Source organism: Xenopus tropicalis, chromosome 5 (genome assembly GCF_000004195.4).
Source record: "Xenopus tropicalis strain Nigerian chromosome 5, UCB_Xtro_10.0, whole genome shotgun sequence".
Classification (NCBI taxonomy): domain Eukaryota; kingdom Metazoa; phylum Chordata; class Amphibia; order Anura; family Pipidae; genus Xenopus; species Xenopus tropicalis.
The window spans coordinates 91,743,033-91,770,974 of NC_030681.2; the positions used below are offsets into that span (position 1 = coordinate 91,743,033).

A 27,942-nucleotide genomic window follows, 5' to 3' on the forward strand; every position below is an offset into this window, starting at 1 on the left:
AAGGGAGGATGCTTTTTCAAGGCACTATTTTTACACAAGAAAACTGAAACAACTGTAAAACTCTCTTTGCTTGCATTTAAGACTTTTCTGAGCCTGTACATAAAATTCTGCTGTACAGTAACCCCAAATTAACGGCTGATTTTATAAGGAGAGTTCTTTTACCACCTTGCTACCCATAAGGGCCATATTGTCATGGGACCATGTTTAGGATGGCAAGTTTTTCAAAAACCTTTTTTTTACAAGCCACCAGCATGCCACCCACCACAGGCAACATTGTATTTATTGAAAAATCCTTGTACTTCCTTCTGGATAACAAAGGCCTCCGCCTATAGGTGCTGACCATGGGACAAGGTGCAAAGTGCCAAAAACATGCTGAATTGTGACAGTTTTTGCTAAATTACCTCGCAGAAGTTTTAACTAAACTAGAGTTCAGATTTCCCTGCAGTCTATTTAAAATAGTCACAAAATACTTTTAGGGCTCTTACACACTGGCGTTTCTTTATGAAGAAATGCCATCTGTTCTTTTGAATGACTTTGTACTAAATCTGTCACATGGAAGCACGCCAATGTAGGTGGAACGCAACGCATTCTGCCTGTTTTCAGTGCTTCCCTGCGACAAAGTGTGTACACAGTCATTCAAAAAACCAGGGTGTGTCAACACCTATATGTAAGAGTCCTTGCACAGGTTCCAAAGCAATAGTACTGCTGAAGATTATATTTAAAATACTAACCATCGATTTTTAATTTTAAACTCGATTTTTCAGAGATTTACTATGCATTTAATCGGCTAAAAATCCAAATGTGACAATTTGCTAGATTAAACTTGCTGAGTTCATGTAGAAGTCAATGGCAAAGTCAAGTTTTGTACGACTATTCTTGCAGCAACTTTTCAGTGTGATTTTTTTTTTTAGTAAATATGGGAAACATTTGGGAAAATGAGTTTAGTCAAATTCGGAAAAAATATATAAAAAAAAAAATGAGAAATTATGGAGTTTTAGTAAATCTGCCCCTTAATGTAAAAAAAAGTGCAATGGGTGCTACTTGGCCTATAATTTATTTTACTGGCTTTGTAAAAATATCTAAAGCAATGGAAGACAGAACAGAGATAGAAAGGCCAGGCTGTTTGGCAAGAAAATTACATTTTAAAGAAGTAGTTCACCTTAAAGCTACATTTAAGTATGCTATAGAATGACTAGGATCAAAAGTTGGTAATGACAGGATCCTCTTTCTAGATGGCACCAGTGAAATAAATCTCTGGGCCTGATTTTCATTTACAAATTACAAAAGAGTCATAAATATTACAAGCCTTAATGGTAAATGGATCCCAAAACTAGTTGGCAATCAGTGTAGCTGTGTGTGCTGCACCAGAGGGAGTGCCTAATACACTCTTCACAATATCTTCCCCACAAAGCATGCTTCAAGGCACAGTGAAAAATGGAATACAATTGTTTTAAGGCAACTATGGAATGTATTTGTGCTTGTTAAAATAAAGTGTAATAATAACAACATTGTGATTAAAGGGGATCTAAAGGCAAAAATATAATTTAAATAAACTAGCCCAGTGTGTTCTTCTGAGAACTTCTGCATGTATTTAAATGTTCCCTTTTTAGTCATATTAAACATAGCAGTGGCTTTATACAGTAAATCAAGGTTTTGGTTTAGATTCCTCTGTGTTAGAGACCTCAAAGTTAACTAAATTTGCAAGCAGCTTCCCCCCTTGAGATTTTAAATATATGCTGGAGCCAGAGGTTAAGCACAGTTTTCCAAGTGCCCCACATACCATTTATTGTGTTCTTTTTGTGATCTAATATGAACCTGACACATACTTTACTTTGCAAGAAACTCACAAGAGCTCTTTGAACAAGTTTAGCTTCATTTTATTTTTGCCTTTAGACTTGCCTTGATTTTGTACATGTGAACAGATAAGGACACTTTGGGGTAAAAACAAAAATAAACTTCATTATAGTGCAATGTTTCAAAATAAAACAGATATACTGACAATATTTATCCTTATAATTATACTAAATGATTCCCTTTTGTACTTGTAGTGAATTGATAAAATATGATCATGTAAAAATGGGTAATGCAGCTTTAAGAATAGAAAATACCAATATGTTTGATCTCTTGCAATATGCACAGTGTGTGTAAAGGTCCCCATACACAGGCCGATAGTAGCTGCCGATTCGGCAGCTAATTGGCCCGTGTATGGGCACTCCCGACAGGCCTGCCCGACCGATATCTGGCCTCAAATTGGCCAGATCTCAATCGGGCAGGTTAGAAAATCTAGTCGGATCAGGGACCGCATTGGCTCGTTGATGCGGCCCCCGGACCGACTTTTCCTATACCTGCCGTTATAATTCGATAGTTTGGCCTCAGGGCCAAACGATCGAATTACCCTGGATTCTCCCGATATCGCCCACCCGTAGGTGGGGGATATCGGGAGAAGATACGCTCGCTTGGCGACATCGCCAAATGAGCGGATCTTATGGTGTATGGGGACCCTAAGTCAGGAAGGTGCACTCATTGTGGCTTATTTATAAGGACTAGGCAAATCTGCAAATGGGCAGTAACACACAGCAACCAATCAGTGATTGGCTATTTTTTCAGCCAACTGCAGGTTGAACAATGGAAGCAAATGTTTGATTTGTTGTCATGGGTTACTGCCCAAATGTAAATTTGTTTAGTTTTTGTAAATGAGCCTTATTATCTATTTTATGACCAAGCTAATGTAAGACACAAGTAAAGGTATAGCTTTAACAGAGAGCAGTTTCCATCATACTCGGTAACAACTGTAAACAACTTAATCTTGGTCTTAATATGTAAACAAAATACGGGAGGTAAACAGGCCCAGAGCAAAATGTTTTCAGGTATCTTTCAACTGTGCAGAAGATTTGAAGGCTGGTCACTAGCTGTCCTCTTCTGTGTTGTGGTCGACTGCCCAGTCTTGTACATTACCACTTGCAAAAATTATAAAGAATATGGCTCCAAAAAAATTTATAGCAGCTGCGATATAGAACACAATTTGCCATTGTTCCACAGTATTCTGAACAAAACAAAACACACAGCGTCAGGAATGTATAAAAATATACTTAATGGAGAGACAAAAATGTAATCTTTCTCCTGCCAATTTGTCTTAAACATTTATATAGAGATATAGAAAAATAGGAATGTAGAAGAGCTAGGCAATATCAAAGCATGAAAATAGAATACTCTGTATAAGGACCATCGCTACCATTAGGCCCCATGAGGGACAGGCCTGGGGCAGTACTTTTTGCTTCTGTGCTACAATCTAGCTATACTATAACTTATAATTTAGCAACATTACAAATTTGAGTTATAATGATTTCTTCTCTAGTATCCTACCAGCCTGCTGAAACACAAAATAAACATTTCTTCCCTCTCACACTGATGAGCATGGTTGCCTCAACTGCACAGGACAGTTCTGTCAGTAACCCAATGCTGCCATTATTTTACATGTGTCAGTAATACATAATTTATACCCATCATCTACATGAAAAGCATGTGAGGAGACCCTCTCCTTCTTTTGTATGCAAAGCTCAGGATCAACTTCCTACATATGATGAATTGAAAACCCAATGCTACACTGATAATGCCCAATAAGAGTGAAACCAATATGTAGTTTGAAACCAACTACTACAGTGGCTCTGCTTTATAAACAAGTGAATGAGCTTAAGCCTGTAGGGCATCCATGAAAATGGAAAGCATGTTTCCCTCTTAGGATTTTCCTTTGCTTAGCTAGTAGGAAAAATTTTTATTTTATGACACAACTTAAACATTTTTGGACTGATGGGACCTATTATCCAGAATGCTTGAGAATTGGTGTATTCTACCAAAAAATCATTTAAACATTACATAAACGCAATTGGATTGTTTTGCCCCCAACAAGGATTAATTAATCTTATAATTATATCTTAGTTGGGAGTAAGTACAAGGTACTGTTTTTTTTACTACAGAGGAAAAGGAAATCATCTTTAAAAATTGAAATTATTTCATTAAAATGGAGTCTACGGGAGATGGCCTTTCTGTGATTTGGAGATTTCTGGATAACAGGTTTTCAGATAACAGATCCCATACCTGTACCTATTTTAGGTAGATGGCCCAAAGAATACAAACCTTTAATCTATCTGAATCATTATAATTTTACTTACATCATGAGTAAGGGCTTTGGCAATAACAGGACCAACCATTCCAGGAATTGTAGCAAATGTGTTTGTGATTCCAAGCAATAGCCCAGCAAAACTGTAAAGAAAAATTAAGTAAAAGTTAGACATACAACTAACAAATTAGGACTGACATTTATTTTTATTTAAACTTAAAATGTTTTTGGTGTGGGTAAACAGTGCAGGTATCTATGTCTGCGAATATATATTAAAGGGGACCTGTCACCCACACATAAAAAACTGTATAAAAGCGACCTTTGCAAATTAAATATGATAGCAAAATTCTTTTTTCTATTAAAGGAACAGTAACACCAAAAAAATTGTATATTTCAAATAAATTAAACTATAATGTACTGCTGCCCTGCACTGGTAAAAGTTTTGTGATTGCTTCAGAAACATTACTAGAGTTTATATAAACCCTGGTGTGTAGCCAAGGAGGCAGCCATTCAAAAGAAGAAAAGGCACAGGTTACATAGCAGCTAACAGATAAACTCTGTAGAATACAATGGTGTCTTATCTGTTATCTGCTATGTAACCTGTGCCTTTTCTCCTTTTTTCCAGCTTGAATGGCGGCCCCGGGACTACACAGCAGCTTATTTATATAAACTATAGTAGTGTTCCTGAAGCAAACACCCCAGTTTTACCAGTGCAGGGCCACAGCACATTATATTTCAATTACTTTAAAACACTTTCATTTTTTGGTGCCTGCCCCGCCTCTATGCCTCAGGCTGTACATGGGCATGGGTATCAGGTTCCAGATTGTGGAGCATAAACAAGACTTTGGAATGATGCAAAGCTTGTCTTAATAACAGTGTTTTCAAAATGGCAGCTGCCTGCTTGCTGTGTTAGTGTACTTGCAAACTGAGGGAAACAAGATTTATATAATTAATGTAGTATAAGTAAAGTTTATTTTGTTCAATTAACATGATATAAAAGAATTTGGAATTACAGTAATTCTTAAAGGGGAAGGAAAGGCTAAGTCACTTGGGGGTGCTAAAATGTTAAGCACCCCCAAGTGACTTGAATCGCTTACCTCATACACCGGGCTGGTGCCCCTGTTAGGAGAAAACCGCACCAGCCCGGGGGAACCTGGGGCGATGCCCTTCCTCCTTCCACCTTCGTTTAGCTGCGACTCTGAGTCCGGCGCATGCGCAGTAGAGTAAAAAAGCAGACTTCTCTTTTAAAGTTCGGCTTTTCACTCTACTGCGCATGCGCGCGCGGCGAAGAAGGAAGGAGGAAGCGCTGCAGGTACCCCAGGCTGGTGCTGTTCTCTCCTAACAGGGGCACCAGCCCGGGGTAAAAGGTAAGCAATTCAAGTCACTTGGGGGTGCCTAACATTTTGGCACCCCCAAGTGACTTAGCTTTTCCTTCTCCTTTAAAGGAACAGTAACACCAAAAAATGAAAGAGCTTTAAAGGAACAGTAACACAAAAAAAATTATATATTTCAAAGAAATTAAACTATAATGTACTGCTGCCCTGCACTGGTAAAAGTTTTGTGTTTGCTTCAGAAACATTACTAGAATTTATATAAACCCTGGTGTGTAGCCATGGGGGCAGCCATTCAAAAGAAGAAAAGGCATAAGTTAGGGCTCTGGCACACGGGGAGATTAGTCGCTCGCGACAAATCTCCCTTGTCACAGGCAACTAATCTCCCCGAACTACCATCCCACCGGCGAACATGTAAGTCGCTGGTGGGATGGTACACGCTGCGCAGGCGATTTTGGCAAATCAGCGAAGTTGCCTTGTGAGGCATTTTCAGCGATTTGCCGAAATCGCGCCGCCGCGTGTGCCATCCCACTGGCGACTTACATGTTCGCCGGTGGGATGGCAACTGATGGCAACTCTGGGAGATTAGTCGCCCGCGAACAGGGAGATTTGTCGCGGGCGACTAATCTCCCCGTGTGCCAGAGCCCTTATACAACAGCTAACTGATAAACCCCGTAGAATACAATATTGTCTTATCTGTTATCTGCTATGTAACCTGTGCCTTTTCTCCTTTTTCCAGCTTGAATGGCTGCCCCCATGGCTACACAGCAGCTTATTTATATAATCTATAGTAGTGTTCCTGAAGCAAACACCCCAGTTTTACCAGTGCAGGGCCACAGTACATTAAATTTCAATTACTTTAAAACACTTTAATTTTTTGGTGTTACTGTTCCTTTAAAGTAATAAAAATATAATGCACTGTTGCCCTGCACTGGTAAAACTGGTGTGTTTGCTACAGTAACACTACTATAATTTATATGATAAGCTGCTGTGTAGTCACAGGGGCAGCCATTCAAGCTGGAAAAAAGGAGAAAAGGCACAGGTTACATTGCAGATAACAGATAAGTTCTGTAGAATACAATAGTGTTTTATCTGTTATCTGCTATGTGCCTGTGCCTTTTCTCCTTTGAATGGCTGCCCCCATGGCTATATAGCAGCTTATTTATATAAATTATAGTAAACTTTCTGAAGTAAACACACAACTTTTACCAGTGCAGGGCAGCAGCACATTATATTTTAGTTACTTTTATACATTTTCATTTTTTGGTGTTACAGGTCCCCTTTAAAGGAGAAAGAAAGGTTAAGTCACTTGGGGGTGCCAAAATGTTAGGCACCCCCAAGTGACTTAACACACTTACCTTATACCCCGGGCTGGTGCCCCTGTTAGGAGAAAACTGGACCAGCCCAGGGTAGCTGTAGCGAGCGCTTCCTTCTTCCGCGTTTCTTCTGTGGCGAAATCCCTGGGCTGGCGCATGCGCATTAGAGTGAAAAGCCGACTTTGTTGTTAAAGTTCAGCTTTTCACTCTAATGTGCATGCGCACCTACGCGGAAGAAGGAAGCGCTTCCTGCTACCCTAAGCTGGTGCGGTTCTCTCTGAACAGGGGACCAGCACGGGGTACAAGGTAAGCTACAAAAGTCACTTGGGGGTGCCTAACATTTCGGCTGACTTAGTGACTTAAGCTTTCCTTCTCCTTTAATGTAAAGACAGGTGTAGTAGTTCTATGTGCAAAGATTGTGATGGTATATGATGTCTGAAAGGACTCTGTATCAGGTTAGGCAAGTGTAAAACTATTTTGTGTAAAGAGAACCCATTTATAGTAAATAAGTGTAGCTATACAGTGTATTGTGTACATGGTGCAGTGTGTGCCTTTGGACATATTGTGTGTAAGATTGGGCTAATAGAGTGGAGGTGATCAAGGCCTTGCAGGTAAGGCCTTCTAAGGGTGAAGATACATGGGGCGATTAATCGCCATGACTTTTGAGTAAATCTGTTGCGGCGACTAATTGCAGCAACTTTTCTGTCATAGGATAGAATAGAAGTCACTGCAACTAACCACTCGCAAGTCTTCATTGTGCAGATTTGTTGCCCTGACTAATCGCCCCATGTGTCTTTGCTCTAAGAAGGGGCACTTGAAAGCAAGAGGTTAACCTCAGTCACAATTTTTTTTACTCCACATTAATTTCACACTGAACATGCAACAATAAATGACTGTACTTACGAGGGTGCTATGTCGAGATGGTTAATGCCATATCCTGCTACACTAAAACCTCCCAGTGTAGTTGACAAAGTAAGGAATACAACAGCCAGTGAATAATTACAACCTGTATACCCAGCTGCTAACAGAAATATAGCTGGTCCAAGCATTCCTGAACAAAATAAAACAGACAAAATGTTAATGAAAATAGTATAGGAATTTTAGAATGTAAATAACATATAACCTGCTTCTATATAAACAAGTGTTTATATTAATACATAAGTTAACAGAACAAATTGTTTTAAATTTATTATTTTCTTTTGTACCTTTCTTTTCTGCAGAACAGAAGGGTGCTCGTAAACCCCAACACATGGTAAAACTCATAAAATCCTAATATTAGCAAAGTAGATTCAAGGGGAAGTGATTTTTGTTATAGCTTTTTTTATTTCTTGACCTAAACAGGGCAAACAGAAACTGAAGCTACCCCATGATTGTTTCTTGTGATGCAGATAATTAGATTGCAAGTGTAGAGGTAAGCAAAAGTCCATTATACAGGGGGGATTATGGTTGCGCTTAATTGTTGATGGGTTGAGAGGCAAATTTTACATCACTAGTTACTTTTAAAATTTCTATTACTAACTGGACATTATAGTAAGCAAGTGTACTTGTGTATCTGGAAAAGCAATGCCAGCTTATTAGCTCACATGCACCAACTTCGTGTGACAATTTAAACTCATTTTTACTTACCTAGTGTGTTGAAAATTTTTCTAACAACTTTGGTTGAAATGTTTAGCTTCTCTCTCAAACAGTCAGCTATGACACCTGCCATGATCATAAATACCCAACATCCCAAGTAAGGCAGCGCAGATAGGAATCCATTCTGTGAAAAAGATAAATCAACTAATAATAAACACAGAATAACCCTTAACATACAGAATGTGTAACCCAACCCAAGTGTTGACTATCCAAGAATTGCTCCTTGGGCATAATTAAGAAAACCAAGGTAAAAGTTAAAAATGATTTTCAGATGTCTCAGCATTTCTCTTTCCCTATATATATATATAGAGAGAGAGAGAAATAGAGAGTGCTGCTTTGCTTCCCACAATGCAGTTCTCTGAGGAAGCTGGAAGGTGCGACAAGTTAGCACAAAGAGGTTGGATTGGAGACTTGACTGTGACCAAGTGGATGTAGCAGTGCTGGGCCAGGTTTTAAATGTACGCTTGAAAAAGTAACTATGCTATGTACTTTTGCCATTTCTTTTTCTAAAAATTCTGAAGCTAAAAGAAGTGTACAGATAACCAAGACTGTGGAATCATGTGTCATTCAAGTTCAAGTTAAATGAAAGGCATGAGTTGATTAAGGAAAAATGTTGTTATAAATAAAATGGTAAATTTACACAAAAAGTTTATAATGGAATATTTGTTTAAATGTTAAATGCTGTATAAATTAATGAGTCAAAGGTTGATTAATAGTATGTTTTTATAAATGTACGCACTGTGCACTTTGACCACTAGGTGGCACAAGTTTGAATAAGCACTTTAACATGACACGATCCTAGAAGAAACAGGACAAACTGGCACTCTGGCACAAACGGACACAACCGGGATATACAAATATACATGCCACTTATACTTTAATGGAACTATGTTATACAAATGAACGATGGAGAAGGTACTAGGGGTACCTGTTGGGAATAACTTTAGATGTTGTAAGCAATGCCAGCCAGCAGCTTCAAAGGAAAACAAGATTTTGAGCTGTCTTAAAATAGATTTGTGTGAATGGAGAGCCATTCTATTGTCTTCCCCATCTAGAATATGCTGTGCTCTCCTGTGCTCAAATGGGATATTACTTTCCAAAGAAGCACAGCTAAGCTGGATAATAAAGAAAGTGCTAGTTATCAACTAAGACTAACAATTTTAGGAATGTTTTAACTGAAGAAGAGGTACTTAAAAGGAGATATGATAAACTACAGTATGTATAAATATATAAGGGGTCCATAAAATATACTCCTTGATGCTTTCTGTTTAAAAGGTTATAGTAAGAGCTGTGACATTATGGAATGGTCTCCCCTGAAGTGTTTGTACTGGCAGATACACAATAAAGTTATAGACAGCACTCCAACCTTCTTATAATGAAATGCCTTTATTCACATTATTGGCACAGAACAGTACAGCAAAGAGAAGAAGACTGGAGGTTGGAGTGCTGTCCATAACTTGAGGATTTATTGCCCTGTGAGGTGAACACAGTGGGACGTGCACCTAGTGAAAAGGAGCCTAGTTTGGTGCTGACTACTGGCAGATACATTAGATAGTTTCAAGTAAGGGTTGGCTTAACAATTATAAAAATACAGAGTTACTTAAATAGCTTTAAGCATAAAGTTGAACTTTACTACTGTGCATGTCCACTATTTTAAATACTTTGCCAGAGAATTCACAAATATCGCAATACATATATTGTCATTTGTATATAGTAGGATAATTTGTTTTATTTTTCCTTTAAAGAATCAATAAGTTTGGGGCATGCTGTGTAAACAGTGAGTAACAGGTATGCAGCTGAGGAGATAAATTCACTCACTACCTTACCAGTGGAAAAGATGAAGTGGAAGTTAGAATGGAACACAGACACAAACAGGAATCCAGGATGGGGGGGTCTAAGAGACGAGGCAAACAGTGAGGGACTACTTGTTTCTGTCCTTTTAAATTTGAAAATGTTCAAATTATAATAACACAACGTCCAAAAATAGTAGTCATTGATATGTTCATCCTTCAGCCTTGTGACTTTATATGGTCACGAAGCTCCTTGGTAACTTATAACATGCTTATATTTTACAATACAGAATACATTATTCCATATATAAAAAATCCAACATAGCTGAAACTTTGAAACCTTTATCACTAAGTACTTTGTACTCTTGGATTACTATATATTTGGTATGCGTTCAGGCACAATTGTCTCAATTCTGCACTTTTTATGGCAGTGTCACATCTGGCATATCTATGCCAGTGAAGAAAAGGCTAATCTATTAGAGCCCATTGCGTAAACACAAAGGGTGGATTTTGATGCAAGTATGCATTTTTTCGCATGCTGTTCTGAAATCTGCCCCTTGTGCGATACTGCTCTTAGTGCTCTTACTGCTTTAGAAGCTGTTATTTTGCCTATTTATGGAAAATCAAATTCTCTTAACTAAACAAAATAGGTTTAGTTCAGGGAATTTAACCTGGTGGAGGCAGGATTTTTATCATTTACTTACCTCCTGAGCATTGAAGCGTAGGATCTCCTTCATATATGTGGGCAAAAGAGTTAACAGTGTGTAAAATGTCCAGTTGTAGGAAAAATGTGCTACTATAATTGCCCATAAGGGCAATGATTTCATCATTGCACAGCAAGGAACAGACTTCCGATAAGAAAGCTGGAAATAAAAGAACAGTGTATAGTATGAAACATTTACATTAGGATACCAATGTAAAACCAACAGTGTTCCAAACAGAAAGCAGTTTTCCTGATGCAGAAATGAAAAAAATAGAGATGCACCAAATCCAGTATTTGGGTTGGGATTCCACCAACATTCAGCCTTTTTCAGTAGGATTCCAGCAGGAATCCACCCTCCTAGCCAAACCAAATCCAAATCCTTAAAATAACGTGACTTTTTGTCACATAGACACAAAAAATTAAAATTGTTCTCTTAAACCCTTCCTTATCTTAATTTTCATATGCAAATTGGATTCAGATTCAGTGCGGTATCTGGCCGAATCTTTCACGAAGGATTCGAGGTTCGGCTGAAAAAATAGTGGATTCAGTACATCCCTAGAAAAAAATTCAGGGCACCTCTAAGTTCTATGAGTTTTAAAAAAAGACAAAAAGGAATAGTGCAATATTATCTGATTACAGATAGGAGCACCCATGAATCAACATCCATACACTTATGGGCAGATTTATCAAAATGTAAAATAACAGTTCACTACACAAAAACTCACCCATTTTCTATGGGATATTTAGAAGCATATTTATCAAACTGTGAGCTTTAACTTTCATGCACTGATAAATACGCTTTTAAAAATCCAACTGGAATGACTAAAAAGCAAGTAAACTCTTATCTTAAATTTTGATAAATCTGCCCCTTAAAGTTTACTACACAAATCGTATACAGCAACATGGTTAAAGTTAGAAGCCACTGCATTGTTCACACGACAGACTGTAGAAACAGTGCCAGCATTGTGTCACTGTATGCACTGTGTATGGCACACACAGGCAGCATAGGGCAGAAAGAGCATGGCGCACACACAGGCAGCTAAGGGCAGGTAGAGTACTGCCTGTGTGTGCCATACTCTGCCTGTCCTATGCCCTGTCAGTGCCATAATATGCCTGCCCTATGCTGCCTGTGTGTGCCATAATCTACCTGCCCTATGCTGCCTGTATGTGCTATTCTCTGGCTGCCCTACCCTTCCTGTGTGTGCCATACTCTGCCTGCCCTTAGCTGCCTGTGTGTGCCATGCTCTGTCTGCCCTATGCTGCCTGTAGGAGGGGAAACCTTAGTAGTTGGAAATAGCCATTGAATGGTCCCTAAGGTGTGTAATTATGTGCTGGGGGTTGCTGTGCTATCCACACGGGAGGAGGAGGCATATGGATTTTAGGGTGTGTCTTAATATGACATAATATACAGTGGCTTGCAAAAGTATTCGGCCCCCTTGAACTTTTACACATTTTGTCACATTAAAGCCACAAACTTGAATCAATTTTATTGGAATTCCACGTGAAAGACCAATATAAAGTGGTGTACACGTGAGAAGTGGAACGAAAATCATACATGATTCCAAACATTTTTTACAAATAAATAACTGCAAAGTGGGGGGGCATAATTATTCAGCCCCCTGAGTTAATACTTTGTAGAACCACCTTTTGCTGCAATTACAGCTGCCAGGCTTTTAGGGTATATCTCTACCAGCTTTGCACATCTAGAGACTGAAATCCTTGCCCATTCTTCTTTGCAAAACAGCTCCAGCTCAGTCAGATTAGATGGACAGCGTTTGTGAACAGCAGTTTTCAGATCTTGCCACAGATTCTCGATTGGATTTAGATCTGGACTTTGACTGGGCCATTCTAACACATGGATATGTTTTGTTTTAAACTATTCCATTGTTGCCCTGGCTTTATGTTTAGGGTCGTTGTCCTGCTGGAAGGTGAACCTCCGCCCCAGTCTCAAGTCTTTTGCAGACTCCAAGAGGTTTTCTTCCAAGATTGCCCTGTATTTGGCTCCATCTAGCTTCCCATCAACTCTGACCAGCTTCCCTGTCCCTGCTGAAGAGAAGCACCCCCAGAGCATGATGCTGCCACCACCATATTTGACAGTGGGGATGGTGTGTTCAGAGTAATGTGCAGTGTAAGTTTTCCGCCACACATAGCGTTTTGCATTTTGGCCAAAAAGTTCCATTTTGGTCTCATCTGACCAGAGCACCTTCTTCCACATGTTTGCTGTGTCCCCCACATGGCCACTGTAATTCTTTCACATATGAATGATCGTTGATATCCCTGCAGTGAGCACCAACCATTTGGGTTTTTGCTGCGCTGCCACCTTTAATGTGGGCATGGTCTTGTGATAACTTGGGTGTGGTTTGAAGTGGGTGTGTTTTTTTTTTTTTTTTTTTTAAAGGTCAAAACTGGCTTCCATTAGCGGCCCTCCACTATATATGCTAGAGAAATTCTGGCACTTGGCATCACAGAAGTTGGACAGCACTGCTCTAGGAGATCTGAAGAAGTAAAAATGACCTTACCCACTCATCATCCACTACCAAACTGTTAAATCTCTCAAAAGAGCTTTGTGTAGCATAGGGCAAAATCATTTAAATGAGAAGGAAAGGTTCAATCACTGGGGGTGCCAAATGTTAGCAGAAAACTCCACTGGTCCTGGGTAAATGTGAGTGAGTATTCCTCTTTTTTCCTTCTTCAAAATCCAGGGGCCACAAAATGCACAGTAGAGTGAAAGCCATCTTTTTGTTTGTTCAGTTCAGCTTTTCAATGTGCATGCCCACCCACATAAAGACAAAAGAAGCAGGAAGAGGAACACTCACTCTCATGTACCCAGGCCAGTGCAGTTTTCTGCTAGCAGGAGCACTGGCCCAGGGTTATCAGGTATGTAATTACAATCATTGGCGTATGCCTAACATGTGGCACCCCCCAGTGATTGAACCTTTTCTTTTCCTTAAAAAAAAAAAGGTATAATTGCTGGGGGACTGCCAAATTTTTAGGTATCGGTGCTCCTGTTCACTAAAAACTACACCAGCACAAGGACCTACACTGTTTTCTGTTTTTGGATCTTTTCAGCCAGGTTTAGAAACCTCTATCCCAGCTTGGAATGGATTATTCCATACAAGCATAAAAAGATAATGGAGGCACAAAAGAGTGCAAGAGCATGATCCTAAGGGGCACATTTACTAACCCACGAATCCGAATTGGAAAAATTCCGGTTGGAAAACGAACATTTTTCGTATTTTTTTGTGATTTTTTTGTCGCCTTTACGACTTTTCGGAAATTGTCGCGAATTTTCGTTACCAATACGATTTGCGCGAAAAAACGTGAGTTTTTCGTAGCCATTACGATTCGCTCGTATCTTGGTGCGACTTTTTCGTATTGAGCGCTCGTAAGCGGCGGGCGAAACTTTCAGACTTAGCATGATTTTGGAAGCCTCCCATAGGACTCAATGGCACCCTGCAGCTCCAACCTGGCCCAAGAAAAGTCACCATACTGAAGCTTGAATGAATCCGAATCTTTCGTACTCGGCACGAAAGCTGCGAAAAAGTCGCGACTTTTCGCGCAAGTAGTAACGCTACGAAAAAATCGCAACATTTTTCGCAATATTCGGAATGGCTACGAAAAAGTCGCGACAATTTTCCGAAAAATCGCCAAATACCGATCATTACGAAAAAAACGCAATCGGACGCATTCGGCCCGTTCGTGAGTAAGTAAATGTGCCCCTTAGTGTGCTACGTTCTGCACTTGCTGGATAAAAAATTTGTCAACTGCAGCAACACATGGGCAGATGATAAGGACCTGTTGTGGCCTGAATCCTCTGCCACTCCATAATTTGTGCATCTGAATGACATGCAAGTTAGGGGATGACTATGTTGCAGCAGCCACGGGTCTCCACTCGCCAAAACTGAGCTCAGAGAGTTGTGGTAATGCTGCAACAGAGGAAGCCTAGGAAGTTGTAATTGACCCTTGTTAACTTTATTTACAGCAAAGAGAAACATTTTGCCCCAAACTACACTGGTTTACCCAATATTACACTATGTTTCAGTAAAGAGCTTTTACAAAAAAATTAATCCTGACTCAGTTTTTTTTTAGGTGCCTTTTTAAATAATTAATAATATAATTATCAGTAAATGTGTTGTACTGAAAGGCATCAGCAGCTATTCAGCAAAAACTGAGCCTGCACTTCTGAAGACAAAAAAGCATGCAGAGGACAAAGTCAATGTCATATATTTTTCTTTACTTAAACTTACTTGATTTTGAAGAGTATAGAGTATGTATTCCTTTTCTGAATCAGTGATACTTCGGTGAGATTGGGGGGTGTCACTTACAAGAAAACACCACATTATAAACCACAAAACCCCAAGGGTACCTGTCCGTTAAAATGAAAGCAATATATTAGCCCTTGCATTTGCTTTTTATTCCTAGATAAAAAAGTTCAATTAAGCACACACCAATGAAATAAAATGCAGATGTCAGCAAGTGCATATTACAGCACATATTTTTTAACCCTGCAGTGTGTTTAATACTAATGAATTTGGCCTAGATGCAAACTTATATTAACTGCTGCATGGTAGCCCTATACAACCTTTAAAAAAATAAGTTCAGTGAATGGGTCTATAGTAATAAGTCAAATCAACTGGACTTTGTGTTACCTTGAAGCCGTTTTACCAATCATCCGACTGGTAATTTAGAATACTGAGAATTGCTTCTGCACACGTATAGACAGTTATCAGTATTGTCTATTTTGTAGCCCCAACAAGTAGTTTAAGGTTCCCATACACGGGCCGATTCTAGCTGCCGATATTGGTCCGTTAGACCGATTCGGCAGCTAATCGGCCCGTGCATGGGCACTACACCCACTACACTATTTGGGCTGAAATCGGCCAGATCTCGATCGGGCAGGTTAAAAAATCTAGTCGGATCGGGGACCGCATCGGTTCCTATACCCGTCGTTATAATTCGATTGTTTGGCCCCAGGGCCAAACGATCGAATTAGCCTGGATTCTCCTGATATCGCCCACCCATAGGTGGGGATATCAGGAGAAGATCCACACGCTTGGCAACATCGCCAAGCGAGAGGATTGGCCCGTGTATGGGGACCTTTACTTACAAGTAGCTCCTTGTGTCATTGCCCTTACATTGTCATGAAACTGATAAGACTACTAGTCTAATAGACAAGAGGACACGGCAAGGCTTTACAGAGACAAAAAAAATAAATTAGAAAGCCTTATTGGACAAAATAGTAAGAGTCAAGTGGATTTAGGGCATGTCTGGGTGAGGTTTTGCAGATAGGCAACATGCCCTAAATTGTCCCGATATTTAGATGCTGAGAACTACTGTATATGGTACTAACCACTAAAAAGAAAGAAAAACACATAAAGAACCATGTATTGTTTCTTATACCCACCAAATATGTAGAACACATAAATCCAGTCCATGTAATAGCAAATCAATCCTGACACCGGGAGTGACACAACCGTTCCAAGCTGAGCACCTAAAAATACAAATGTGACATTTTAAATTACTTTGGTCAGAGTATGATAGGTTCCTATTTATGCAAGATGCAAAAATCAAATAGCACATTTGTAAGCTAAAGCTGTTACTTTCAATTGGCTAAGATTATAGCAAACTTCTCGACAATGTTTAACATTATCCAACATTCTGCTTTTTAAAGTTAATATTTTTTCTAATTTTCTAGTCAGAAAGGGTGTAACAGCTACCTTTTTCATGACAATTTTTTTCATCGTTGTGGCTTATTATTGTAAACAAAAAGCTTGATAAATAAGGCTCACGCTATCCATACTGTCTATTTTCCTTAGGAAATTTAAAAAAAACTTAAAAATCATATAAACAGCGCAGAAAACAAAACAAGTGTATATTAAAAATAACGCCTTTGATCAGTTTGATCTTAAAATAGTCTAAATACCATTAACTCTCGCCATATTACCATTAATATAATTTAAGGCATTTTTTCTTTTCTTTGAAGCATTCTTTTTCTTCTTATTTTTGTTTCTCCACTCACCTGTTAGTCTATTTGTTTTTCAAAAAATGTTTCATTTAATATTTCATTGCTTATTTGTACATCTATACTGTTTGTTTATCTCACTATGGTGGCTCACCATGATGGTTAGACATAGCCCATTCATCTTTATACTACCTATCAGTGTATCTATTGATAACATTTTGTTTAATGGTGTAGTCTTCTTTGGGTAGCTATGTAAAAGTAATTATGCCTTCTAATGTACATTATCAAGATGTATAAAGAATTCTTTTTTCTATTTAAAATAACTGAAATATTATGGAGTAAAATAATAACAGGTGCAAAATTTGCTTCAGGTCTAATAACCTATACTAACCAATTAGCATTTACTGGTTACCTCTTTAAAAGCAAACATCTTATTAGTTGATATGGGTTACTACCCCTGTGCAAACATTGTTTATTTAATACATAATTACATATGGGATATATACTTTAAAGGAATACTGTCATGGGCAAACATGAGTTTAGTAGAAATTTTCAAAAAGCACAAAAAAAAGGATTTAATTTTAAAATTTCACATGGGGCTAGCCAGGTTCCATATTTCCCAGGGTGCCACAGCCATGTGACTTGTGCTCTAATAAACTTTAGTGACACTTTACTGCTGAGCTGCAAGTTGGGTGATATCACCCCCCCTCCCAGCAGTCGATCAGCAGAACAATGGAAAGGTAGCAAATAGGTTATCTGAAAGCAGTTCTAATGTGTAGTGCTGGCTCCTTCTGAAAGCTCAGACTCACAATGCACTACCTACACACCAATATTACAGAAAAAAAAAAAAAGACATATATATATATATATATATTTGCTGGTTTAAGAATAAAATTTTAAATGATAGAGTGAATTATTTGATATGAAAACAGTGTAATTAAATGAAATAAATGGTACACCATAATAATACAAAAAATATGATGATAAATGACAGAATCCCTTTAATGATAGCAGTTTAAAAGATTTACAGCTTGTCTAGGTTCTATCCAACCTTATAACTGACCTGCATATGAAAGACTTAACAACCTGCTACGTTCCAAGGGTGGCGCCCAACGAGCCCACATTGCATGCATAGCTGGAAATGTCACACCCTGGGGAGACAGAGCAGCTGTGATTAATGTATTAAGATAGCAATATAATAATTTACACAGAACTGGATTTATACCTGTTTAGCTGTAAAAGAACAATTAACCTTTAAGTTAACTTTCAGTATGTTACAGAAAGGCCAATTCTAAGCAACTTTTAAATTAATCTTCATTATTTCTTTTTTAAAGTTTTTAAATTATTTGCCTTTTCCTTCCAACTCTTTGCAGCTTTCAAATGGGGGTCACTGACCCCTGAGCCAAAAAACTATTGCTCTGTGAAGCTACAGTTTTCTTGTTATTGTTACTTAATATTACTTATTTTTCTGTTCAGGTCCTCTCCTATTCATATATCACTCTTTCATTCAAACCACTTCCAAGTTCCTTACATAAGGGGGCTGAAATCTAAAACACAGGCTAAGTCGCTGGCCAAATTTTTTATTAAGACACTGTCAAGCACAGTCACAGTGCAGTCAGGCTATAGGTGCTGCATGGTCAGACACAGTCACCAGGGGCCACACAAAACAGCCAGAATGGCCTATTTGGCCTGCGGGCCTTGTGTTGGACACATGCTCTACATCATACTAAATGTTAACTCAAAGGTGGGCAACCCCGTTAATGCTACAAATAAACTATTTGTTGGCAACAAATGTCCTATTTTACATGCAAAAGGTTTCAGTAATTCTGTAGAGAGCTATGAATAGCATGTAACCTCTGTTGATCTTCCTATGTAAAAAATATTACTATTTTATGATAATGGCACACAGGGAGATTTGCATTGTCTTTTGGCACAGTCAATGTACTGCTTTAAGGGAATGGGACATAGCACTGCAATTTTCCCCCACTTGTCCAGCTTAGTAGCAGGCACATCTCTCGAAAACTAGTGCCCCCCCCATTGTGGAGTGACAAGCACCTGTCACTATGCAATCTAAGTGCATTCAACATGTATGGGGGGAAATTAACAGCATTTTGTCCCCCTCCTGCCCTGCAAGTGGGCGAAAGTTCTGTCAGGATATATAAGCCTACTTTTTTAACAATCTATATTGTGAGGATGATACAAAATATACAAAATAGAATAGAATAGCAGTTACCTCTCCAAGTCCTTCTAGAGCCCGAACTGCAATAAGGCACCCAGCCCCGAAATCAGCAGCCAGGGGGGTCAGTAAAGTGAATACAGCAGTACCCAAAATTCCAAATCCTAATAATTGTTTACCACCAATTTTACCAGCTACGTATCCACCAGGGATCTGGGTGAGAATATATCCATAGAAAAAAGAGCCAAGAATCCAGCCTTGAGTATTTGCATCCCAGTCATATTTTTGACCCTGGGCAGAAACAAACAATATTAACTTACAGATATAACAAATATTCAGTGTGATAAATAAGGTATACAATAAGAAGAGGCTACAATGACTAAATCATGGCATAAATACCATAGGGTTGATTCACTAAAGTGCAATAAAACGAGCGCTATTTATAGCATGCGTTAAAAATTTTATTGCGTTTTATTATTCGCGTCTTAATGCACGATTCACTAAAATTGCGTTAGCACTGTTTGCGTTAAGTCGCAAAGACTATTTTCGTGAGGTATTTGACGCAACGCAGGCTAATTAACGCAGTGCGCTACTTATCACGCACACACCATATTAGCCATACACACCATTCATTAACCTACTTTTTTTTGAAAATGACTATTTCCCTGCAAACTGGAGGCTACATCACTCTAGGGCCAACACATACTTGAATAAATCACACTGCAAAGTCCTTATTGTGTTGCCAAAAGCTCATGAACTGTACTTTTCTTTTCAATTACTGCCTGCCCCAAGTAGGTGTTAATTTTCGCAAAGACTAATGCGATATTTAGCTCGTCTAAGTGTTTGTGAATCATGCGTTGGTATTATCTCTGCGCGAGAATTAACACAATGCTGTAAAATTAATGCAATGCGATAAAAATAACGCATTCTGTTGCGCGCTATTTAACGCACGCAATATGCGACTTAACACATGCGATAATACTTTAGCGAATTGTGCGGTTTTTTTTGCGTCAATTTTAACGCACAAAAAGCATGCGATAAGCGTTATCGCACTTTTGTGAATCAACCCTCATGAGTATTTCAGCAAAGCAACTGTAAAATATCACCACCTGAGCAACAGAGTCATTAACGTTTTGGTATTATTCACTGATGTATAATGGATATTTGCCGAAAACAAAGTATGTATTAAATCAAAGTAGGAGCTTGCATTGCTTTCATCAGTACTTTTTTCAACATGGCGCCCACCTCTTCTTGCACTTCAGCCCTTCGTTGTTAGGACCTTGGTATAATCTGCTTTCAGGGCTTCATGGGCTCTGAAAAGCAGATTATACCTCAAAAAAAAAAAAAACACATAGATTTGTATATAGTCATTCACAATGTACTTTAGCTATAAAAGCAAGTATTTGCCCTTTAGAGTATTATTTATTTATGCATGCATGTTTCACCTGTTTTTGCACTTCACTATACAGTAATTGAAATTTTGCTAACACCCTGCACCTCTCTTGTATTCAAGAAGAAGAAGGCGGCTATTGGGCTATTGCTGTGTTGTGTCTAGTAAGTTGTAACAATACCAGCAGCATATAACTGCCATAACATATTCTCTAGACTTTCTGCAACAAACCTACTATAGCTTTACATCTAAGCCCCCAAATACAAGAGTGATCCTAGCAAACAGCCCCATAGTGGACAATTATTTATTAGGGTAAACCTACATACAGTAGGTTTATGGGTAAGCTCCATTGATTCCTCTCTTATTGTAAAATATTTGTATTTAATCTGTATGCTCAATGACTAAACCCAGCTAATGTACAGTGTTGCAGAATAAATTGGCACTTTATAAAAACATGTTATGGGAACAATAAGGATTTTGGAAGGTTTCTCAAATTCAAAATATGGTGTAACTTTTTGTCAATGGCATTTGTATAAACCTAAAATGTAACCTCCCTCCAATGCCCCTTGTATATTACGACACAGTAGGATTGTAGACCCATTCTAATGTACAGTTAGTTTCCTCCTCTATCCTGAACTACTGCCATTGATTTTATTTGGTTTCCCTGTACGTTCATTTCCTTTACTTATTAATTCCCGCAACACTTTACAACAGCTATGTGACATTGCATTTTGTGTTTCTTGCTAATTCAGCCTCTGACTATCAACTTAGAATGTTCATATTTGGCAGATATTTACCATATCTTCATTGGATGTACATGTACAAGTGATGTGCACTTAACGGCTAGCTCTATCAGCTAAAATATGTAATATGTATATTGGCTGCACTTCCACAATATGTAATGCCATGGTGCCAATTACCCCAGGTATCTGGCAAAAGTTACCAAGCACAATATTTAAAAACACTGGTCTGCTTCAGTATGAGGTTAGCTGTTATTTTATAGCTATCATCCAGGTCTCTCTATTTCTCAACCGCTTCTATTCACTTAAAGGAGAAGAGAAGTCATTTTGGCATTTAACTGACAATAGATTAATCACAATAGTGTAAGCTAGAATACTATATCTATTCTGCAGAAAGCTTTACCATACCTGAGTAAACAGCCCTAGAAGCTTCCTCCATAAATTAAAGATAGCACCTGCTATTTTAGCTTGGTCTCAGTAGGTTTCAGCTCTAGCCGCAGTAGCTTAGATTACACATTCTGATGGGAGGGGGAGTAAATTCTTATGTGAGGGGGGAACAGGAGAAGGCAGAGAGGAGAGCGCTGCGCAGACTAGGACCAGGTAATGAAGGATTTTTCTGAGAGAGGAAGTCTGATACTGAAGTACATGTTTACACAAAGGAAGACAAGAAATCCTGTGTTTCTTTTAATAGAGGACGCAGCGCAGCTTTTCTGTAAGTGCACATGGCTGTATTTACATAGACCGTTCTGATAAAGCTTATTTAGTTTTTACCTTTCCTTCTCCTTTAATTTATTGGTACCCGATGTAGGGTCTAGTGAAGTTTTCAGAATCAGGGTCTAATTAAGTGTTACCCTAAGAAAACAGTATTGTATTTAACAGCACCCATTTCTGATGCAACAGTTCAAAAAATCTAAATTAAAAGTGGATAATGCTGGGATTCTCTTATTACAATCTACTTTTTGGGCATCCCTCACTTAAAGGGCCAGTCACTCAATAGAATGCCCTTAGAGCATTTATAAATTTACTTGAAAATACCTGAAACTATACATTCAGCTAAAAAAGCCACAAAATCGTGTATATCATGTATTTTTGTCTCATGTGTTTGTATGTGTCACTTACTTGTCAAACAGGCTGCTCCTTTCATTCATGCTTCTGGTTGTTGCCTAGGGGCTGGGGAACAAATGGAGAACAAAGGAGCGGCTTTAATATTCATTCCTCTGCTCCCCAACCTGTAAGTGCTGCAGAAAGTGGAATCTACGATCTGTGGCACACTGGTACTTTTACCTACAGATTGTAGATTGTATATTCAGTGGCACTTAAAGGGTTAAATCTGTTTAGGGCTGTATCACTGTGTACACTGATATCTGGCACTGTTTCAATTCAAAGCAGACTACTTATTTGCTCAGTCAACATGGCGTCCTGAAAAGAATAAGTGATCACTAAGGAGAAGCTGAAACATTTCTTTTTGTCTTACCGTAGAATTGTGGAGAACTGCTGGAGCACTTGTATGATCCGGACATATATTAGCAGTTGTGTTTTCTCTAGGAGTTGAGGTTGAATTTACCATGTCCACCAATGCTACACTTAAATTAACCCGTAATGCATAGAGCATAAAGAAGCCAAGTAATGCCATCAATGCCAGGTTGTATCGAGCGGAGCAGCAAACGGGCACTAGAAGAGAAAAGGGCATCTTCAGCATCCATGTGCAAGAGAAAGATGCAAGTGAAACAAAGAGCAACAGGCACACAGAGTAAATGAGTTAAAAGGCTTCTGCTTTATATAACCCTGACCTTTTATTCACATTAACCTAATAAGCATACTGTTGTGCTGTTCTCCTCTCAACATTTAACCCTCTGCTTACTGGCGATTTTGATCTTCCTGCACCAGACAAAATGCAGTGATCCACAGATAATAAGGAAGCATTTCTTAGGAACAGGTAAGTTAGGTTTCAAGTGCTGACAGTGTGTAACTGACCTGTGGGTGACTGGGAGAGAGGGCTTAAATCAGGGAAACTCCCAGAAAATATGGGTAAGCTGACATTTCTACTAGCATGTCCTGCATTTCCTCACTTCTAGTCTCCCAAGAAGTTTATCCTGTTATCCAAAGAGGCCTTTGCCATTTAGCTTTTACAGAATCCAGGCTCTTACCACCTACCAGCATGACACTGCCAGGACCCAACTATAGGAGTTGATGCCCTCTACTGCAAAACTTAACCTTTACATTGAACAAAAACATTATATAAAAACAGTTAAAGGAAGAAAGGAAAATCACTGGGGGTTGCCTAACATTTGTATTGTAATCAACTTACCTGACACCCTGTGCCAGTGCTCCTGTTAGCAGAAAGCTGCACTGGCCTGGGGTTCTTCTCAGTTAGCCCCATGGAAGGATCCTCTTCCTGCATTTTCTTTCATCATGTGTGTGCATGCATGATTAGTAAACTGAAAAACTGAACTTTACATACATACGCCAGATTTTTCACTCTACTATGCATTGAAGAAAGAAGAAGTAGAAGAAGAGGATCACTCTGTGGTGCTTGCGAAGAAGAACCCCAAGCCAATGCAGTTTTCTGCTAACAGGAGTCCTGGCCCCGGCCCGGGGTATTACAATCACTGGGGGATGCCTAACATTTGGCACTTCCCAGTGATTTATACTTTCCTTCCCTGTTTACCCCTATTGCATGCTGTGCAGAAAAAGAAAACTCATGATGAATGAAAACATAATGTTTTAGATTTACAGTGTCGTTCCATTTTCCCAGAATGTGGAAATACTGACAAAATAAATATTGTGGTCAGCTATATGACTATTTATTATAACTGGAAGCATCCTTTGAAAAACCCATAAACCAACTAAAAGATGTTCACTCCATACAGACGAACAGCAGTTTTGACTGCTGTAGTCCAGGAAAACAGTCAAAAAGCCCCTCTCTGTTGCTTGAGAGATTACCCTCATTAGCAGGAAGCATCTTCTGACTCTTCTCTGCTATGGGGTATTTTTTATATTAATTATAGTTTATTTATTATATAAAACTAGACAGGATGGATGAGGTCATGTGTTGAGAAATAGCAGTGTCCTTAAAAACACCTGAGCAGTGAGGCACCTAAGTAAGGTACATGAACAGTGAGGGACTCTGTTATGCACTTACTGTTTACAAAAAGGGCGTAAGAAGATATTTCATCATAAATGAAGCAATATAGATTCTAAATATAACTAGAACCAAACGTTCTCTTGTAAAAAGCAGTTTTCAATCAACACTACTTAAGTCTAACAAGTGTACTTCAGCTCAATAACTGCCTTCCCAGACTAGTACCAGTAGAACATGGGTTACACTATACTCTTTCACCCAGAATGGGCCTTTGCTAAGTGGAAGAGGAAGGTGAGGGTGTTGTGCAACTACACCTCTCTTGCTGCTATACAGAAATATAAAAAAGAGGGTGCCAGAGGTTCTTGCAAACAACAAAATAATAAGTGTTTATTTAACATCCACAGGGCTTACTCACAATAACACTTCTCAGAGGCCAGTGGTACAGGCAACACCACATGCAGAGTGTAAAACAGACTGACACTCCCCTGCGGACAGACTTGGCAGGAATCTCACTTTACATTTGTCACACCCCATAGTGGATCACCTCAGGAAATTCTCTATCCTGATTCCCTAGTCACTTGGATCCCTACACTACAGGCAGTATGGCCTGGGAAAGATACCTCCAAAACTACCAGTCCTATATAGGAGCTCAGAACTGCTCTTTCTAGCTCAACCTTAACTGCCTTACACTCCTAGAGTGTAATATAAAGGGAGCTACACCTGCCACTATCTAATGCCTCATTTGTGACCACGCCCCCACATGCCACACATGTGCCAGTATAATCACTAAATAAAAAGAATAAAGGGCATATTAACTTCAAAAGGTGCCAGTATGACTACATTAAATTGATAAAGGGCATATTAACCCCAGACTTGCCAGTAAAATTACTGATAAACTGTACATTTTATTTATGTAATACCTGTTTTGGGGCTGGTTCAAATGGGTCATAAGTGCAGGCAAATTTCAATAAATATATATATATTTTATGTATTTATTAGATTTTATGTATCTTATAATGAAAGTCAAAAAAGCAAAGTGAAAGTAACATCCTATTCTTAATCCAGGTTAATTTGTTAATCTTCAAATTAACAATATCTGTCAACTTTTCAACTGGTCTACATTTTTATGATTTTTTGAATTATTTTGCCACTTCTTCCAGCTTTTAAATGGGGGTAACTGACCCCAGAAGCAAGAAAAACCCTACTGCTCTGCGAGGCAACAATTTTATTGGTACAGGTATGGGACCTATTATCCAGAATGCTCGGGACCTGGGGTTTTTCAGATAAGGGATCTTTCCATAATTTGGATCTCCATAACGTAAGTCTGCTAAAAATTATTTAAATATTGAATAAACCCAATAGGCTTGTTTTGCCTCCAATAAGGATTAATTATATTTTAGTTAGAATCAAGTACATGGTACTGTTATTTGGACCTTAGTGACCAGATAACTAAAATTCCAAAGTAGAGAGCTGTTCAACAAAAGGCTAATAATTCAAACAATACATAAAAAAAGACTAATTGCATATTTTTCAGAATATTGATCTCTACATCATACTAAAAGTAAATATAAAGGTGAACTAAAGAAGACATACAGCATAACTGACCCCCCCCCCCCTAATCTTGTAGGCAATAATGAATAACAACTTTTTTGAACACTTCCACATTCTTGTTTTTTTTCCACACATTATGTCTCTTTAAAGGGGTGGTTCGGCTTTACATTAACTTTTACTATTTTATAAAATAGCCAATTCTAAGCAACTTTTCAATTGGGCATCATTATTTATTTGATATAGTTTTTGAATTATTTGCCTTCTTCTTCCAGCTCTTTGCAGTTTTTCAGCAGGGGTCACTGACCCCAGCAGTGAAAAAACTATTGCTCTGTGAGGCTACAGTTTTATTGTTATTGTTACTTTTTGTAACTTTCTATATGTTCATATATTAGTCTCTCATCCAAAACACTCCCTGGTTGCTAAGGTAACTTGGACCCTAGTAACCAAATAGCTTATGAAAATATGTATGACATAACTAAAAAATTACAAATATAAAATGAAGACCAATTGCAAATTGTCTCAGAATATTACTCTCTACATCATACTAAAGGGTGAACAACCCTTTTAACTGGTGTTCTGATCTGATACAAACAGTAAAGAGAAGCTCAAGTGTACCACACTGTGTATTTCTGATCTAAAGTTCTGCCTCCAGAAAAATGAAAAGCTTTAGGGCCTCTGTGAGTGCATGAAAGCAGGCAGTGAGGGAGTCTGCATACTGGCTGTTAACTTGGCCAGTAAATCCTTGTAGGGAAGAGGGTGTAAGACAAAGACATATATGTAATTAGGCAAAGCCAGACAGGTGGAGTTTTTATTTTATGTTATTAGTACTATTTTGTGCATTCTTGGCATAAATATAAAATATGATTGCTATATGAAGTATAATAAGTGCTTTCAAATACACAGATCACAGAGAATCACATTTCAATGCAGGATGGAGCATTGTTACAAATGAAAGATCACTGAACCTTTCATTTCAGTCTACATAATGTACATACTGTTTGTTGCCTGACCCCTACCCTCATCAGGTTTAGACTGCAATACAAAATAGTCTCTGGCATTTCAATAACACAGTGGCCCAAAGAGCCCCCCACCAGCCCAATAAACAGTGACTGTCTATAGCATCTTACAGCATTTGCCAAAATCCACAGATTGCCAGTCCAGGCCTTATCACACCTTTTATGTGGAGAGCAGGGGCATTCCTAGCTCCCGTGAGGTGGCCTTTTGTATGCTGCCCCCTCACCCCCATTTCCTAGTGCCAGTGGGACAAGGGGGGACACAATAGTGCTCTCTGCACTAGAAGCTGCTTTAAGCTTGCATGAAACTCCTCTGCCAGTGCCAGCCCAGAGCACATATCTCCTGCCATTCAGGTTATGCTCTAGCTCAGGGGTGCCCAGACTTTGTCACCCTGTGATCTACTCTTGCCACCTGGCCTCCATCATGAGATGGACCACAGTTAAAATAGTGCAATGTCTATCATTTGGCACAATAAGCAATAAAAAGTATCAATTGATGTCTAACAAATACACATAATATATAAATGCAGTGCCAAATTCACATTTAATGCCCACATAACATTATTCCAAGTGCCAACTTCAAGTTTAATGTGAAAGGATTGTAGTAGTTTTTACTTCACTTTGCCCACTTTGTAGTCTGCACACAGAAACATATACATATATATGAAACTACAAAGACAGATGGCTTGAGCAGCTACAAAAAGCTCCAGTATGCTGGGGGGAAAGTGTCAGGATGTCATCCCACTGCATTCCACCTTGAGGTCTACCAGAAACTTTAAAGTAATCTACTGGTAGCCTGCGATCAACCTTTTGGGCACCCCTGCTCTAGCTGCTCCTACCCACACAGGTACGTCTCACTGCAAATCCTCTCTAGACTTCCCCTCCCAGACTGTTTCTTGCTGTAAGTGTGCAGGGACATGGCACATCCAGACTCACAGCTGCACCTTATTTCCTCTCTTTTCATACAGATGGTAACCACTGGGTGCAGGATTTCCACGTACCTTTTGCTGGGGGGCAACTCTGAACGCTATACTTTGGCTCTCCATATTCCGCCAGCAATGGGCTCCGGTCACCCGAGTCGCTGTCCCTTCTCCTCATGGCTAATAATTCATTTGTTTATCCATATCACCTAAAAG

At 38.8% G+C, this 27,942-nt stretch overlaps 1 protein-coding gene across 1 annotated transcript; it reads right to left on the reverse strand.

Annotated features, from left to right (window-relative positions):
* Window positions 1–1,448: 1,448 nt before the first annotated feature.
* Window positions 1,449–27,942, reverse strand: slc17a5 (solute carrier family 17 member 5). The gene is given in 11 exon segments (NM_001079355.1): window positions 1,449–3,043; window positions 4,170–4,260; window positions 7,668–7,815; window positions 8,391–8,523; window positions 10,894–11,052; window positions 15,140–15,258; window positions 16,297–16,383; window positions 17,918–18,005; window positions 19,088–19,321; window positions 22,635–22,831; window positions 27,808–27,942. Coding segments are annotated over 11 exon segments (1,491 nt in total). The 5' UTR covers window positions 27,905–27,942; the 3' UTR covers window positions 1,449–2,905.